At 38.8% G+C, this 12,187-nt stretch overlaps 2 protein-coding genes across 5 annotated transcripts in view; one reads left to right on the plus strand and one right to left on the minus strand.

The window, feature by feature from the left end:
• The first annotated feature begins 698 nt into the window (after nt 1–698).
• On the plus strand, nt 699–3,085 carry cox14 (cytochrome c oxidase assembly factor COX14). Of its 3 annotated transcripts, none has more exons than XM_008279261.1 (2): nt 699–721; nt 2,617–3,085. In XM_008279261.1, the coding sequence occupies exon 2, from the start codon at nt 2,627–2,629 to the stop codon at nt 2,801–2,803; it is 177 nt and encodes a 58-aa protein (XP_008277483.1). In that variant the 5' UTR covers nt 699–721; nt 2,617–2,626; the 3' UTR covers nt 2,804–3,085. The 3 variants fall into 3 exon arrangements, with proteins under 3 accessions (XP_008277483.1, XP_008277482.1, XP_008277484.1); XM_008279260.1 differs by having other exon boundaries at nt 721–808; XM_008279262.1 differs by lacking the exon at nt 699–721 and adding an exon at nt 1,121–1,144.
• Nucleotides 3,086–3,133: 48 nt separating this feature from the next.
• The window catches only part of cers5 (ceramide synthase 5), a 29,225-nt gene continuing 20,171 nt past the window's right edge, over nt 3,134–12,187 (minus strand). For both annotated transcript variants that reach the window (XM_008279266.1, XM_008279264.1), the window contains 4 exons: nt 8,392–8,520; nt 7,607–7,713; nt 6,461–6,617; nt 3,134–4,104 (listed from right to left, as the gene is read on the minus strand). In XM_008279266.1, the coding sequence (XP_008277488.1) occupies nt 3,940–4,104; nt 6,461–6,617; nt 7,607–7,713; nt 8,392–8,520 (558 nt within the window). In that variant the 3' untranslated portion in view covers nt 3,134–3,939. The remainder of the gene's footprint in view (nt 4,105–6,460; nt 6,618–7,606; nt 7,714–8,391; nt 8,521–12,187) is intronic.

Genomic DNA, 12,187 nt, shown 5'->3' on the forward strand with positions numbered 1-12,187 from the left:
CCCCCTCTTTTCTTTTTTTTTAAAAATTGATGTAAAACAATATAAGACGTTTTAGGGCAAACTTTTAATGCTGTCTGAAACACACTTATTTGTAAACCCTCTGCTCTATTTTTGAAAATGCCAAGAAAAATGGGAGATTTCACAGCTTTCTCTCTAAGCCACATTAGTCCAGATCCGGACCTATAACCGCTTTCAGATCAAATTCGGACTCGGTGGTCTTACTTACAGAGGCAAGAAATCTCTAAAACACTGTCTCGGGTTTGTGTTACCTTTATTCTATTTGTGAAAATGTTAAACTGTGGATAAAAAAAAGAGGGAGATTTTGCTGCTTTTTCACCCCTGAACCACAACCAGATAAAAAACCATTTTATATAGACTAGTCATATCTGGACAAGGTGGTCCTGCAGATATATATATATATATATATATATGAAATATAAATAAAAGTTATCCTGATATTAATTCCAGTAAAGCATAATGAACGGATCAGGAGGGGGCCCAGAGGCTGATGTATCTACACTGCGCAGTTGTTGTATAGAACTACAGAACTATCTGTTAGTTATTGCACTGACTCTATGTTTAGAAATGTTTTACCCTGTAAAATGAAGCGATAAGGAAGAACATTATTAAGATTTAAACTCCGGGTCAGTAGTTGGCGCTCTGCAGCTTTACCAAAACGAGAAAGGTCCCCACCGAGCTTCCGTAGCTTACGAAAGCGAAGGTGAGTTAGCTTCGTTGCTAATTGGGCATGCTGGTGTGCTGACATTGAGAAACAGACTTTGCTTGTTACTGCGTGAAATAGTAAAAGGTAAGAAAAGACAAAAATATTGGCTTTGAGAGCATTTTAGAAGTCGGTAAAATGCCAACTTGTGTACATACACAGCTGAATCAGTGTTTGCTAGCTTGTAGCGTTACTAAACAGTTTAACTTGTAGAAGCAGCACAATAACATCATTGAAATTCACTGACTTTAAACCAGATGTACGTTGCAGTCTGTTGAAATAAAACTGGAGCACGAAGACTAAGCTTCACCTCAGATGATTTAAATGTTAACGAGCATCAGAGCAAAGAGCTCCATCTCTTATTGTACACAACATCTGCTGTTCACTGCAGTTGTGAGTCCCAGAGGGTAAAAGGTATACCAGGTACATTTTTGCCCTTTAACTCTATTATTGTGCTTATAAATGGATCCTTGCTGTTGTTTCAGTTCGTCCTGTGCTGTGGTACAAAGTACATTTCAGTGGCAGATGTTGTATCTTTATTTTAACAACTACATGTATTTGACAACTGTTAGTAGCTACTTTGCAATGATTCTACACAAAACATACAGAGGCTTATAAAATGCAAAACGTTTAAGGTTTCTAGTGTTTGAGGCTTGTGAATTCATACAAGAAATGTTGCTGTACCACGTTATCTTGTTCCAAATGTTTTTGAAAGGGGGGATGAAGAGAAAACAGATTGTGTATTAGAAGTTTTATTTGTTATATTCTGACCCCTTAGAGTCATCCTGTGAGCCTTTGGAGGAGCCCAGCCCCTAAGTTGGGAACCGCAGGGCTAAACTGACTGTAGTTAAAGCAGTAAAAACTAGCCCCAACTCCAGTATTAGTATTTACAATCTTAAAATAATGTCACATTTCTTAATTTGCACGTCCCAGGGGCAATTAATTTCTGGAGAAAAAGTACTTTTACATTTGATAGTTTCAGCAGATAATGCTGAAGTATTTTTTTACTGGAGTTTATTTTCACTTTTCAAAAGTCATTCAAGTTGAGGACCAGATTATTACTTCCAGTACAGGTCCAGAAGAGTTGCCATCATTCATTAATGCTGCTGATAATTACGTGTGAGCAAAACATGTGGACGTTTGTTATACTTACCTGTCTGTAAATACACTAAAAATTCAGTGCGTTTTATATATATATATATATATATATATATATATATATATAAACAATTGCATTGAAACCCCAAGCATTCTAAATTACATTTCAGTAAAAGTCCTTACTTGTCATGAGGAAAAAAACAAACTTTAACGGTGTGCTATGTTATGTGCACCAGTGAAGTACATCAAGTTGCGCTGTATAAATTGTTTAATCTGTAACACATTTAATAAACTTGTGTGCGAAATACTGATCTGTAAAGTATTGAGCTATCAGATAAATGTATTCACTTTGAAAAACGTTTTAGCTTTTAAATGTAGTGAATAGACCATATGGTATAAATGTAAGTGCCTTATTATTACTGTTATTATGAATAAATTATTTTAAATTGCAGCGTTGATGTGCTTCATGGTGTGGTAAAATTTTCTGTAAAAATTAACCATAAGTTGGTTTAAAAAAACAAAAGTGTTATGGCTGATCCAGCAAATCACCTAAAATTAAACACCATAGGTGTCAAATTACTTCCATGACCCTAATGCAAAAATATTTGGATATTAAAATCTACTGTGACCATAAAGCAATCCTCCTCGGTGGTGTGCTACATTTTGTAGGTGTTTCAACACACCAGCTGTTGTCATGTTGCTCAGCACTGTAGTGCTTGAGTAAACATAACTAAACAACCACTGATGTGCAGTATTTGGCTGAACCTGCTCTGACTTCCTGTTCCTGGTTCTTTCAGGATCCTCATCATGGTGTCAGGAAAACGGCTGGCAGATATTGGCTATCGGGCTTTTTCTGCCTCGATGATGCTGCTGACCATGTATGGAGGATACCTGTGTGCAATGCGAGGATACCGCTACATGCAGAAGCAAAACGAGCTGAAAGTGGCAGCAGAGAACCAGGACACTGAAGTCATCAAAGACTGACGCAGACGGACTCCTTTTTGCACACATGTGGACATTTCCCATTCCTCATCGTCTTTGTCCATCACTAAATGATAAAGAAGTTTACCTCCTCAGGATGTTTGTGTGATTTCAATGAGCATATGGGGCCCTCACAAGGATGAGGTTTTGTTTCTCAATCTTCACCAAGCAAATTAACCAAAAACATATTTGCATCAGTAACCTGTCAAATCCAGACTGAGCAGTTCCAGGAATGAAGATGGCTGTAATTGTTTGTATTGTGTTATATTAAATGCCTTTAAACACGCAGTGTAATGTCATCTTTCTACACAGGACTGGAATAAGAAAGATGTCTTTCAACAAAAGAATATATTTGGAAATACATTTTTACAAGGCACTCAAGTGAGAACAAGATACCAGACTTTTAGTGTGGTCCTCATACCTGGATTCCTCTATAGGCAGTGACATCAAACAATTTCATAAACATTTGGTCTCAGAAGAAGTAGTAAAAAACAGTAAAACAAATGAGTCACAAACAACGTGGTTAAAAGGTAAATCCACAATAAACTGCAAAGGGTAGAATGGTTGGAGCACGTTGAACTTCTTGCCACTCACAGAGCAGGTGTCCTGCTTTAAAAAGCTGACAAAACCACAGCTATCACAATAGAATATTACTGTCATAGGTATGTATAATGTGTTGCTATGCAATGTCTGCCCTGTGTGATCCAGTGTGGATTAACCTTTAGAAACAAAAATAATCAAGTTCATCTGACCAATAAAACTGGGAGAGAACATTGAAACTAACAATCATCGGCAGCCAAACTCAGCACAAAATAAATCCCAACATTTGAAAAAGAAGGCTATGCAAATCAACTTGCATCAACTGATTTCCATGTCATTTGAGCTTTTACAGGTCACCTTTGGAGTTACATGTGCGGCTCTCCACAGCCGTTGTCAGTGTCTGCACATCCATCATTAGTCCACCAACATATGAATCTGTGCACGCTCACTGTCAGTGGAATGTGTGCGTGTAAGAGAGAGAGTGTGTGTGTGTGTGCACGAGTGAGCCTTGCACGTCAGAGGATGTCGTAAGACAAACAAAGCTCTTTCAGATGCTGTGAGGGATGAACTGCAGGGGGCTACTGGCTTCGGGCTCCGTGTCACCAGCTGCTGTGGTTCTGTGCTCGGGCCTTGGCAGCAGCACAGTGGCCATTAGTGCCATTTTCTCCCTTGGGGGTGTAGGGGGAGGTCTGGAGGCCGTCTGTGGGCGTGTCAGGCTCATCCTCTGAGCTGCTCTCAATGTCACTGCGCACATCATTGCACACCTGCAAGACAGGAAGAAAAGATTTTACGTTAACAAGCTCTTGAGCAACATGTGAACACCTAATGAAAACAAACACTGAGGTAACTGAAACGACAGATTGAATGTGAGCCAATCTGTAGTATTTGTTGTAGGATGTAGTACGATAGGCAACTGTAGAGTCATCGTACCCGTGTGTTTTGTGTGTGTGTGCGTGCGTGCAGTTTCTTTCTTTTTTTTTTGTCTGTTCACAGTCTAGCAATTTACAGGAGAGGAGTTTGAACCTGAAACTTCATAGATGACCTCGGTATGGTCCCTTCTCGGAGTGATTAGATTTTGGGGTCAATACATGCATGGGTGACCGCTACAGAGGTCAAAGGTCGCATTCTCCCAAAACAGCTCTATATGACTGAAAATGCACAAAAAGACATAAGTTTAGTCACTAACTTAGGAAGATATTTGAGGCCTATAAACTGGGGATGTAACATATGACCTTGAGACAAAGGTCAAGGTCTCACTGAAGGTCTCAAATCATCACAAATTTTAAATCCATTATACCTTGGAAAAGGTGTAAGGTAAACACAGTTTCTCATTACAACCAGATAGGAACACATATTGGTGATGTGATATTTGGCCTTGGATGAAAGGTCAAGGTCAAACTCATGGTCATACTTCTTGTGCTTAGCCGTAGGCGTAAATTACAGCAAAACGCTTCCCCTTCATGCAAAATATCTGTGTTACATGACATACTAAGCTCTTGTTACATTATGCATCATTTTAAGGCAAAATCAAGGCAAGGTCATCCTCAAGTAGGCACACAGTAAAACACAGCATCAGGTAGACATGCATACATTGGGCAACTATGTCCCTCTACTGAGGGCTCTGTAGTTGCGGATGTTACTGCATGACATATCAAGGGACCCATTTTTATGCTGATAAACACAACTGATTATGTCTCTGTCTTTTGTCCATCATAGTTTGTTTAATGTGATATACTCTCGTTTTTCCCTTTAAAACTAATTAAGTAAAGGCCTGACAAAGAGAAGTCACTATTTGGTTAAACTTCTTACACTGCAAAGACACAACCAATGAAGAGTTATTGTATCATATTGAAGCATTTCAAAGTAAAAAAAATCAACAACGGTGCTTTAGTCTAATGTCTGGCGTCTTCTTATACAAAATTTGCCACAGGGTGGTGGTGTGGGACAATTTCAACACGCTCCTGACTAATGAGAAACAGTTGGGCATACCTGACATTCATGACACTATCACCACATTACTCATCATTTACAACTCTCCTCCTACTGCTGAGTTAGTCAGTAGGGTTCAGTCTAAGTGTCAATCCATTGCAACAGCTGTCCAATTAGATCCACTGCAACTACACTGAGTTCTACTGGAAGCGGATAGACAAAGGAAATTAAGATTTGTGAAAGGAATTGCAGCAGAGTGTGTGAAAAGAAACTTACAGCCAAAAACAGAGAAGGTGAAGTTGTCAAGCAGACAGAGCAGATGGAGAAAAAGCAAGAGAGCAGTTGAAGAGGGCTCATTGGACAAAGATAGAGAGAAAGACAGGATCTCCCTCTCTCATTCCAGAGGGGGAGGAAACAAACTGCGTCTGCAGAGAGAATAAGACAGAGTCAGGGACAGATGGGAAAAATGTGAAGAGGCAGCAAATGCATCACCAAAAATAGCCGTGGTGTTACGTTGTACATTTCAATAAACGTTCTGTGATCACAGACACATCCCAGGTTGGGCCTATTGTAGATTTTGATCTTTGTTGCTCTTCCAAGACTTATCTGATTGTTATCTGATCTATTCAAAGTCCTGTGGTATCCAAGTTTGGAGTGGACGTGGAGTTCTTTTTTTTTATTAACTTTCCATACAAACTAGAATAAAAGAGTTTTGAATTATATAATGAAATGCAAAAAGAAAATCGGCACCAATTTTTGTTAAAGTTGTGCTTGACTAAAACATAGGCTCAACACCAGGTAGTTAACATGGAAACTGAAAGAAAATATTACTATAATAGCTGCAACACCAACTTTTTGGCAGCATAGATGAGTACGATAATAAACCCCTCACTAGGTCATTACTGCAGGATCAGGATTTTCACTGTCGACTGATTCACTGCTAATTTTTACAGTTAACTGAAAATGTCAGGGGATAGTGCAGAGTCCCCAATACTATCAATTTATGATTTCAAAAGCAAACAAATTGTCCTATTTAGGAAGCCCGAAGTAAAGCTCTTTTCTTAAAAGAAAAAAAACCCTAAAAAATAGTATAAACAATTGTCAAAACTGTTTGACTATTAGCTGAATTTGACCAACTAGCCGTCTCAGCCCTACATTACAGTACTTCTCATTAGTCTCCCAGCGACCCACCTTGCCTCGCAGCATGGCTTTGATAGCTATACGAGCTATGAGGTAGGACCAGATGATATGCAGCACTTGGAGGACCAGCAGTAAGAAGTTGAAGAGCCACCAAGACGGGAATGGCCCGACTATGGACCAGCTCTCAAACATAGTGGAGTTCAGGACCCTACAAAAAAACAAAGTAGACAAACAGACAATTATCACATTCATGCTTATGAGCAATAGTTTATCCCAGTAGAAGGACAAAGTAGTGAAACTGTGTATTAAACATGATGTTGAGCAGCACTCTGCTCCTGAGGTCCATTCTAACAGTACAGATTGTAATTCATGTCAGGTGAGGTCAGGTGTTCCTTTAAATCTAGCTGGGTCACAGGTGGTTGTCAGGAGACCCACCTCCCCCAGCACAGGTATGGATTTCAGTCCAGGTAGCTGCAACGGCAACACTAGCTTTATCACTCATCCACACCAAGACACTGAATATAGCTGCTCAGGTTACTTTCACCAATGATAGGTTCGCTATTGTCTGCCAATATAGAGGATGAGCTGCAACATCCAGGTATCTGTCGAGGAATAGCCATCATCTGAACAGTTTCCAGAGCCTAAACATCAACACAGATCTCAGTGCTCTGGACAAGAACTAAAATAGTGACAAATCTGTACATCAGTCACTGTAGGTGTTCCGGAAAATACCTCATCCGCTGTACAAGCTGCAGCTAGTTGCCTGACATTATAGTTGTTTCCAAACAACAGAGCACAGTAGTTTTCATTCTCAGGTCACCTGAAACACATGTAAGGACTGCACAGTACAGGCTGTGTGTTTCTGATTAGCGTTACTAATTACAGCAACAGGATATGTACTGAAATTACAGCTATTAAAGAAATTAAAGCAAAGTGTGATTATGACATTTTTTTGTGCAAGCAGTTGTTTACAAAAACAAAACTAAAAAAAAAAAAAGTTTGCCCAATTTCTAACCTGAGCTCAGCAAGTATTAAAGCTAAAGCTTGAACATTTTTCCGGATTAAAGAAAAAGACAGACATAGCCTCACCAAAGAACTAACATGAAACCATTCTATTTGCAATGTGCAAAGAGGTGCATCAATAAACAGCAAAATAAGGCAGAGTTAGTTACAATATTCAGGTGGCAAAGTACTCACCATATTGGAAATATTACAAGACGTGTGATAAAGAATGCCACACTAAACACAATGAAGAGGAAGTCACACAAGCGCTGGTACTTGGCATAGTTGGCCAGCTTGGCTGCCTGTTGGAGAAAAAAGAAAAAAGAAAAAAAAAAAAAAACAGAAATAAAACATTAAGATAAGTTTTGTGATGTGAAGAACTTTTGCTCCACACATCAAACGCATCAAATTCACAGGCATGTCTCCTATTCAGTTTGGATTTCAGCCAAGTGGAAGTGACTGAAAACACTAAACAACAATCACAATTCATCTCCATTGTTCAGGAAGCCAGCTGGCGTTAAGCAAAAAGGCTGCTGAACAATAAATATCCTAAACGGAAACCACTGAATGTTAAACTCAAGGCTGCTCAATAATTGACTAAAGTCTTACTCCACCTGCCATATATTTTGTTTTTATTACTGCTTAGTCTTACTTCATCGTATTTGTGATGATTCCCACTCAATGTCAGATGTATTTGACACATAACATGATATTTTAAATTCAAGTCACAACATACTTGGAGGAGCCATTTTATGATTCATACTTTCCTTCTTCTGCAGTATAAAATAAAGACAAAGTTCATCTAAAATATGACAGTAAGGTATGTCTCTGTTTTTTATAAGTAAAGAAAAGTACAGCATATGTGATTTGTACTTGGCTGCATAAAAATTGCAAAACACCATTATTTCTAATTGCAATACAATTCCCCAGGGCATTAAACTTTGCAGTGTGCGTTCCTGTCGCCACTCTGTGTAACTTACCTCTAGCAGGAAGTCTGAGGCATCGTGGACACACAGCACGAGGCTCCCTACTCGCGCCATGTTGTTGACGTATGAAAAGCTGATGAGGCCAACTGTAGCCAGGTGATGGATGAACATAATCAGGAAGTCCTGAGATTAAAAAGGGGGAGAGGCATGGTTAGAGTGCTGTACGCACACACTGAAAGAAGACTAAAAAAACACTGATTGTGAATTAAAGATAATACTTTTTTAGTTTTTAAATAAAAGAACTATGATGCCCTTTTTTGCATGAATGTAGCAACAAATAACATTGAAAAAATGGTAGATTACTAAGATAGCAAATCACAGCAGGAATTAAAGCTGTGATCAAGTACAAAAGCTAGATGAGACAAGATTAAGGCACATAAATAAAATAAATAAGAACATAGAAGTACATAAAACAGCAAACACTATCTAAGAACAGACCAAAAGAAACTGCAGGTAGCAGTTACTCCGGGGAAAATGTGCTTTAATTAAGCAGGGACAGAAACGAGGTCACAATGGAAGCGAGGGGATTTATTTTCCAAATGAGATGATCAGTGTGTGCGAGCTGTGACAACAAATACACAATGATCTTTAAATGGGATTTATGGTCTGTCTGTGCCGTATCCCAAATAGCCTCAGAAATATCAGCCCACACACCTTTCTGACGTCAGTTATGGTGAATCTGTGTCAATGATTTGCTGTAACTATTAACCAGGAGCATGCTTCTTACAGAATCCAAAATAAACACAGTTATGTAAAAAAATAAAAAAATAAATAAAAAATAGGTGCATCCCATTGAAAATGTGTTTTTCCCCCTAACATATCTGAGCAAGGGCTGCAAGGTGGCGGGATGGTTAGCATCATTGCCGCACAGGAAGAAGGTCACCGGTTCGCGTCCCGGTGAGGACACCCGGGATGTTGCTGCGTGGAGTTTACATGTTCTCCCCGTGCAGCGTGGGTTCTCTCCGGGTTCTCCGGCATCCTCCCACAAGTCCAAAAACATGTTGAGGTTAATTGGTGATTCTAAATTGTCTGTAGGTGTGAATGTGAGTGTGTGTGATAGACTGGTGACCTGTCCAAGGTGTCCTCTGCCTTCACCCTAAGTCAGATGGAATAGACTCCAGCCCCTCCGTGACCCTAGTGAGGTTTAAGTGGTGTATAGATAATGGATGGATGGATGGATGGATGGATTGATTTCTCCACTGTTTCCTAGTTTTTGGTAAGTTTTTCAGTGCAACACTGACTAAAATGTAACTACTAATTCTTCACACATAGGAGTATTTATTTAGATAATATAAAAAAACTGCTTGTGGAACATTAAGTGGAACAAACTATTTGGTAGAAACACATTTTAAAAGCAGTAATTTCACTAAATCTTGTCTTTTTGACTCGTATGTATAGACTCCAGCCCCCCGTGACCCAGTGAGTATTAAGCGGTGTAAAGATAATGGATGGATATCTGAGCAAGCAAACACTTGATGCTCTTTAAATCAGTGTCTACAGATAATAGTGGTATCCTCAAAGAACTGACAGATAGAACTGACATTTTTTAGTCATTTTGATACTTTACATAAATGAAAAAACACATCAGTCAACATGGAAAAAGTTGGTACACTCCTACATTTGTCACACCCTCAAATCAACACATTTTGAATAAGGGGTTTCAGATTAGGTGCAATTCATTAGAACCTCCTTCGGGAGAGACGGGTACAACCTGTCTCATTGAAAGCTCTGATATTCAGGCTCTGGTGTGTTCTTTATTATTGAAGTGTTTTAATTAAGCAGTCAAGATCTAACAAGCTCTCTCAGGCTGTCAAGAAAAAAAAAAAAGTGGTTGATGCTTCTGAGTCTGGCAAGGGATTTAAGAAGAGATAAACGGTTCCACTTTAACATCGTCAACAAGCCGTGTAGATTTTAAACGAGGGCCAATTTGTGCAGGACTGAGCTACAGCTAAAGAGACGGTTCGATGCAAAAAGCAGTCTCTCAGGACCAATTGTTGTTGGTGTTGAAGTGCATGTGTCCACAATCAGACAGAGATTTCACAAATTTGACCTGCATGGGAGGTGTGCCCAGAAAAATTCTTTGCTGGCCGAAAATAACAGAGCAAAACTCTAGTTAGCCAATAAACATACAGGCAAAGTGCAGGTTTTTTGAAATAATGAAATATGGTGGTGGAAATGTTATGTTTTTGGTGTTGCTTCACTGTCTCAGGATTGTGTAGCTTGTAGTCATTGATTCAGCTATGAATTCTTTTCAATATCAAATGTGAGGTCATCTCTCCCAAAGTTACATTTGAACCACAAGTGGACCTTTCAATAAGACAATAATCCTAAACAGATGAACAAAAATAAGAAAAAAATAAAAGAATAAATACGGGGGATGTGGAATGAACTAGTCAAAGCCCAGATTTCAATTGAATTAAATCGTTGTAAGAAGATTTCAAACAGACAGTTTTCATTCAAAGAGTGGTCAAAAATTTCAGCAGCCTCTGTCAGAGACGAGGGGAAATCATGGAAAACACCTACAAAAAGTCATGGCAATGCTAGCTTCTGAGCTTCTATTTTTTCCAGGAAACAGTATTACATAAGGTTACTTTTGACTGAAAAGGCAAACTATTCCTGGTTTAACTATACCCAATTATCTATAGGTATATAGAACTTAGAATCACATGATAAAATGAACTATCCCATGATTTCTATATACTTATTGTTTCATATGACTGCACAAAAGACCCTTTTAAGTTTTACAAATAACATGTAAAGTCAATACTTGAATTAAATGGATCCTGACACAAAATTTCAAAGTGAAGTTATTAGTCTGTCAGCTTCAAAACAACAGCTGTCTCTCGGCTGCAAACATCATGTCAACCCAAATGCCAAAACTATTATTTCAGTTCAGCTGTCACAAAATAGAAAGAAATGGCAGGTTGTCCTCATAAAGGTCATGAAAAAGTAAATATGGCAAAGTGCAATATTGTGCTTGCTTGCAAACACTCCATGACGTTCACAGCTGTACTTTTATAGAGCTGTAAAATAATTGTCTGGTCAATGTGAGTGTAGATCCGGTTTGGTAACAGCATGAACAAAACAGCTCAAATGTACTAAATTTCCTCATCATTATTACCTAACAGTCAATGCTCACTCTTTAGGAGGAAACAGACATCTAAAACTGAACTGAACTCAAATCTCACTTAATGGCTGTGCTATATTTATACAGCAAGAGAAGATACAGGTGAAAGATTAACAGTGCAGAGCACTCAAAGACAAACACAAAGGCAGAGCCTTATACCACAGCTCAAACAGAAGGCATGTGCATCTGACAGTCAACTCATCCTGCTGACAGCAGCAGTGGGCAGACAGAGGTCTACAACAGATTGAGGGAGAAAAAAATAATGTGTTCGCATAAATTTGAACCAATATACATTCAGCAGGTTCGATATTCTATTAAACCAGCGCTATCATAATGCTATTAACAGAAGGTGCCCAGTTCTTGCATACGAACATGTCAACATCTGCTGCATGTGGGAGAATACAGATTAAAGTTCTGCACAGTGCGGCATCCACCTAGCAAAGTGCAATGTGTATTTCTATCATGGACCTTTCTGGAGGCTTTAAAACACAGCAACTGCTGAGTAATTTAACTTTGAAAACCACTGCAGCGTGCTGGGTCTTTTGATTGTTTGGAAATACCTTTTAATGTACATATTTACACACTACTTTTGTGATTTGGAACAAAGGTAGTGCAAAGGGTGAGAAAAGCCTTTTGGAATTTCCTACATGAACAAAGGCCTTT

This window comes from Stegastes partitus, unplaced genomic scaffold, assembly GCF_000690725.1.
Source record: "Stegastes partitus isolate 25-593 unplaced genomic scaffold, Stegastes_partitus-1.0.2 Scaffold151, whole genome shotgun sequence".
In the NCBI taxonomy this organism is placed as follows: domain Eukaryota; kingdom Metazoa; phylum Chordata; class Actinopteri; family Pomacentridae; genus Stegastes; species Stegastes partitus.

What these genes read in the sequence shown, in the direction of transcription:
- cox14 (XM_008279261.1), top strand. Translation starts at nt 2,627, where the DNA reads ATGGTGTCAGGAAAACGGCTGGCAGATATTGGCTATCGGGCTTTTTCT.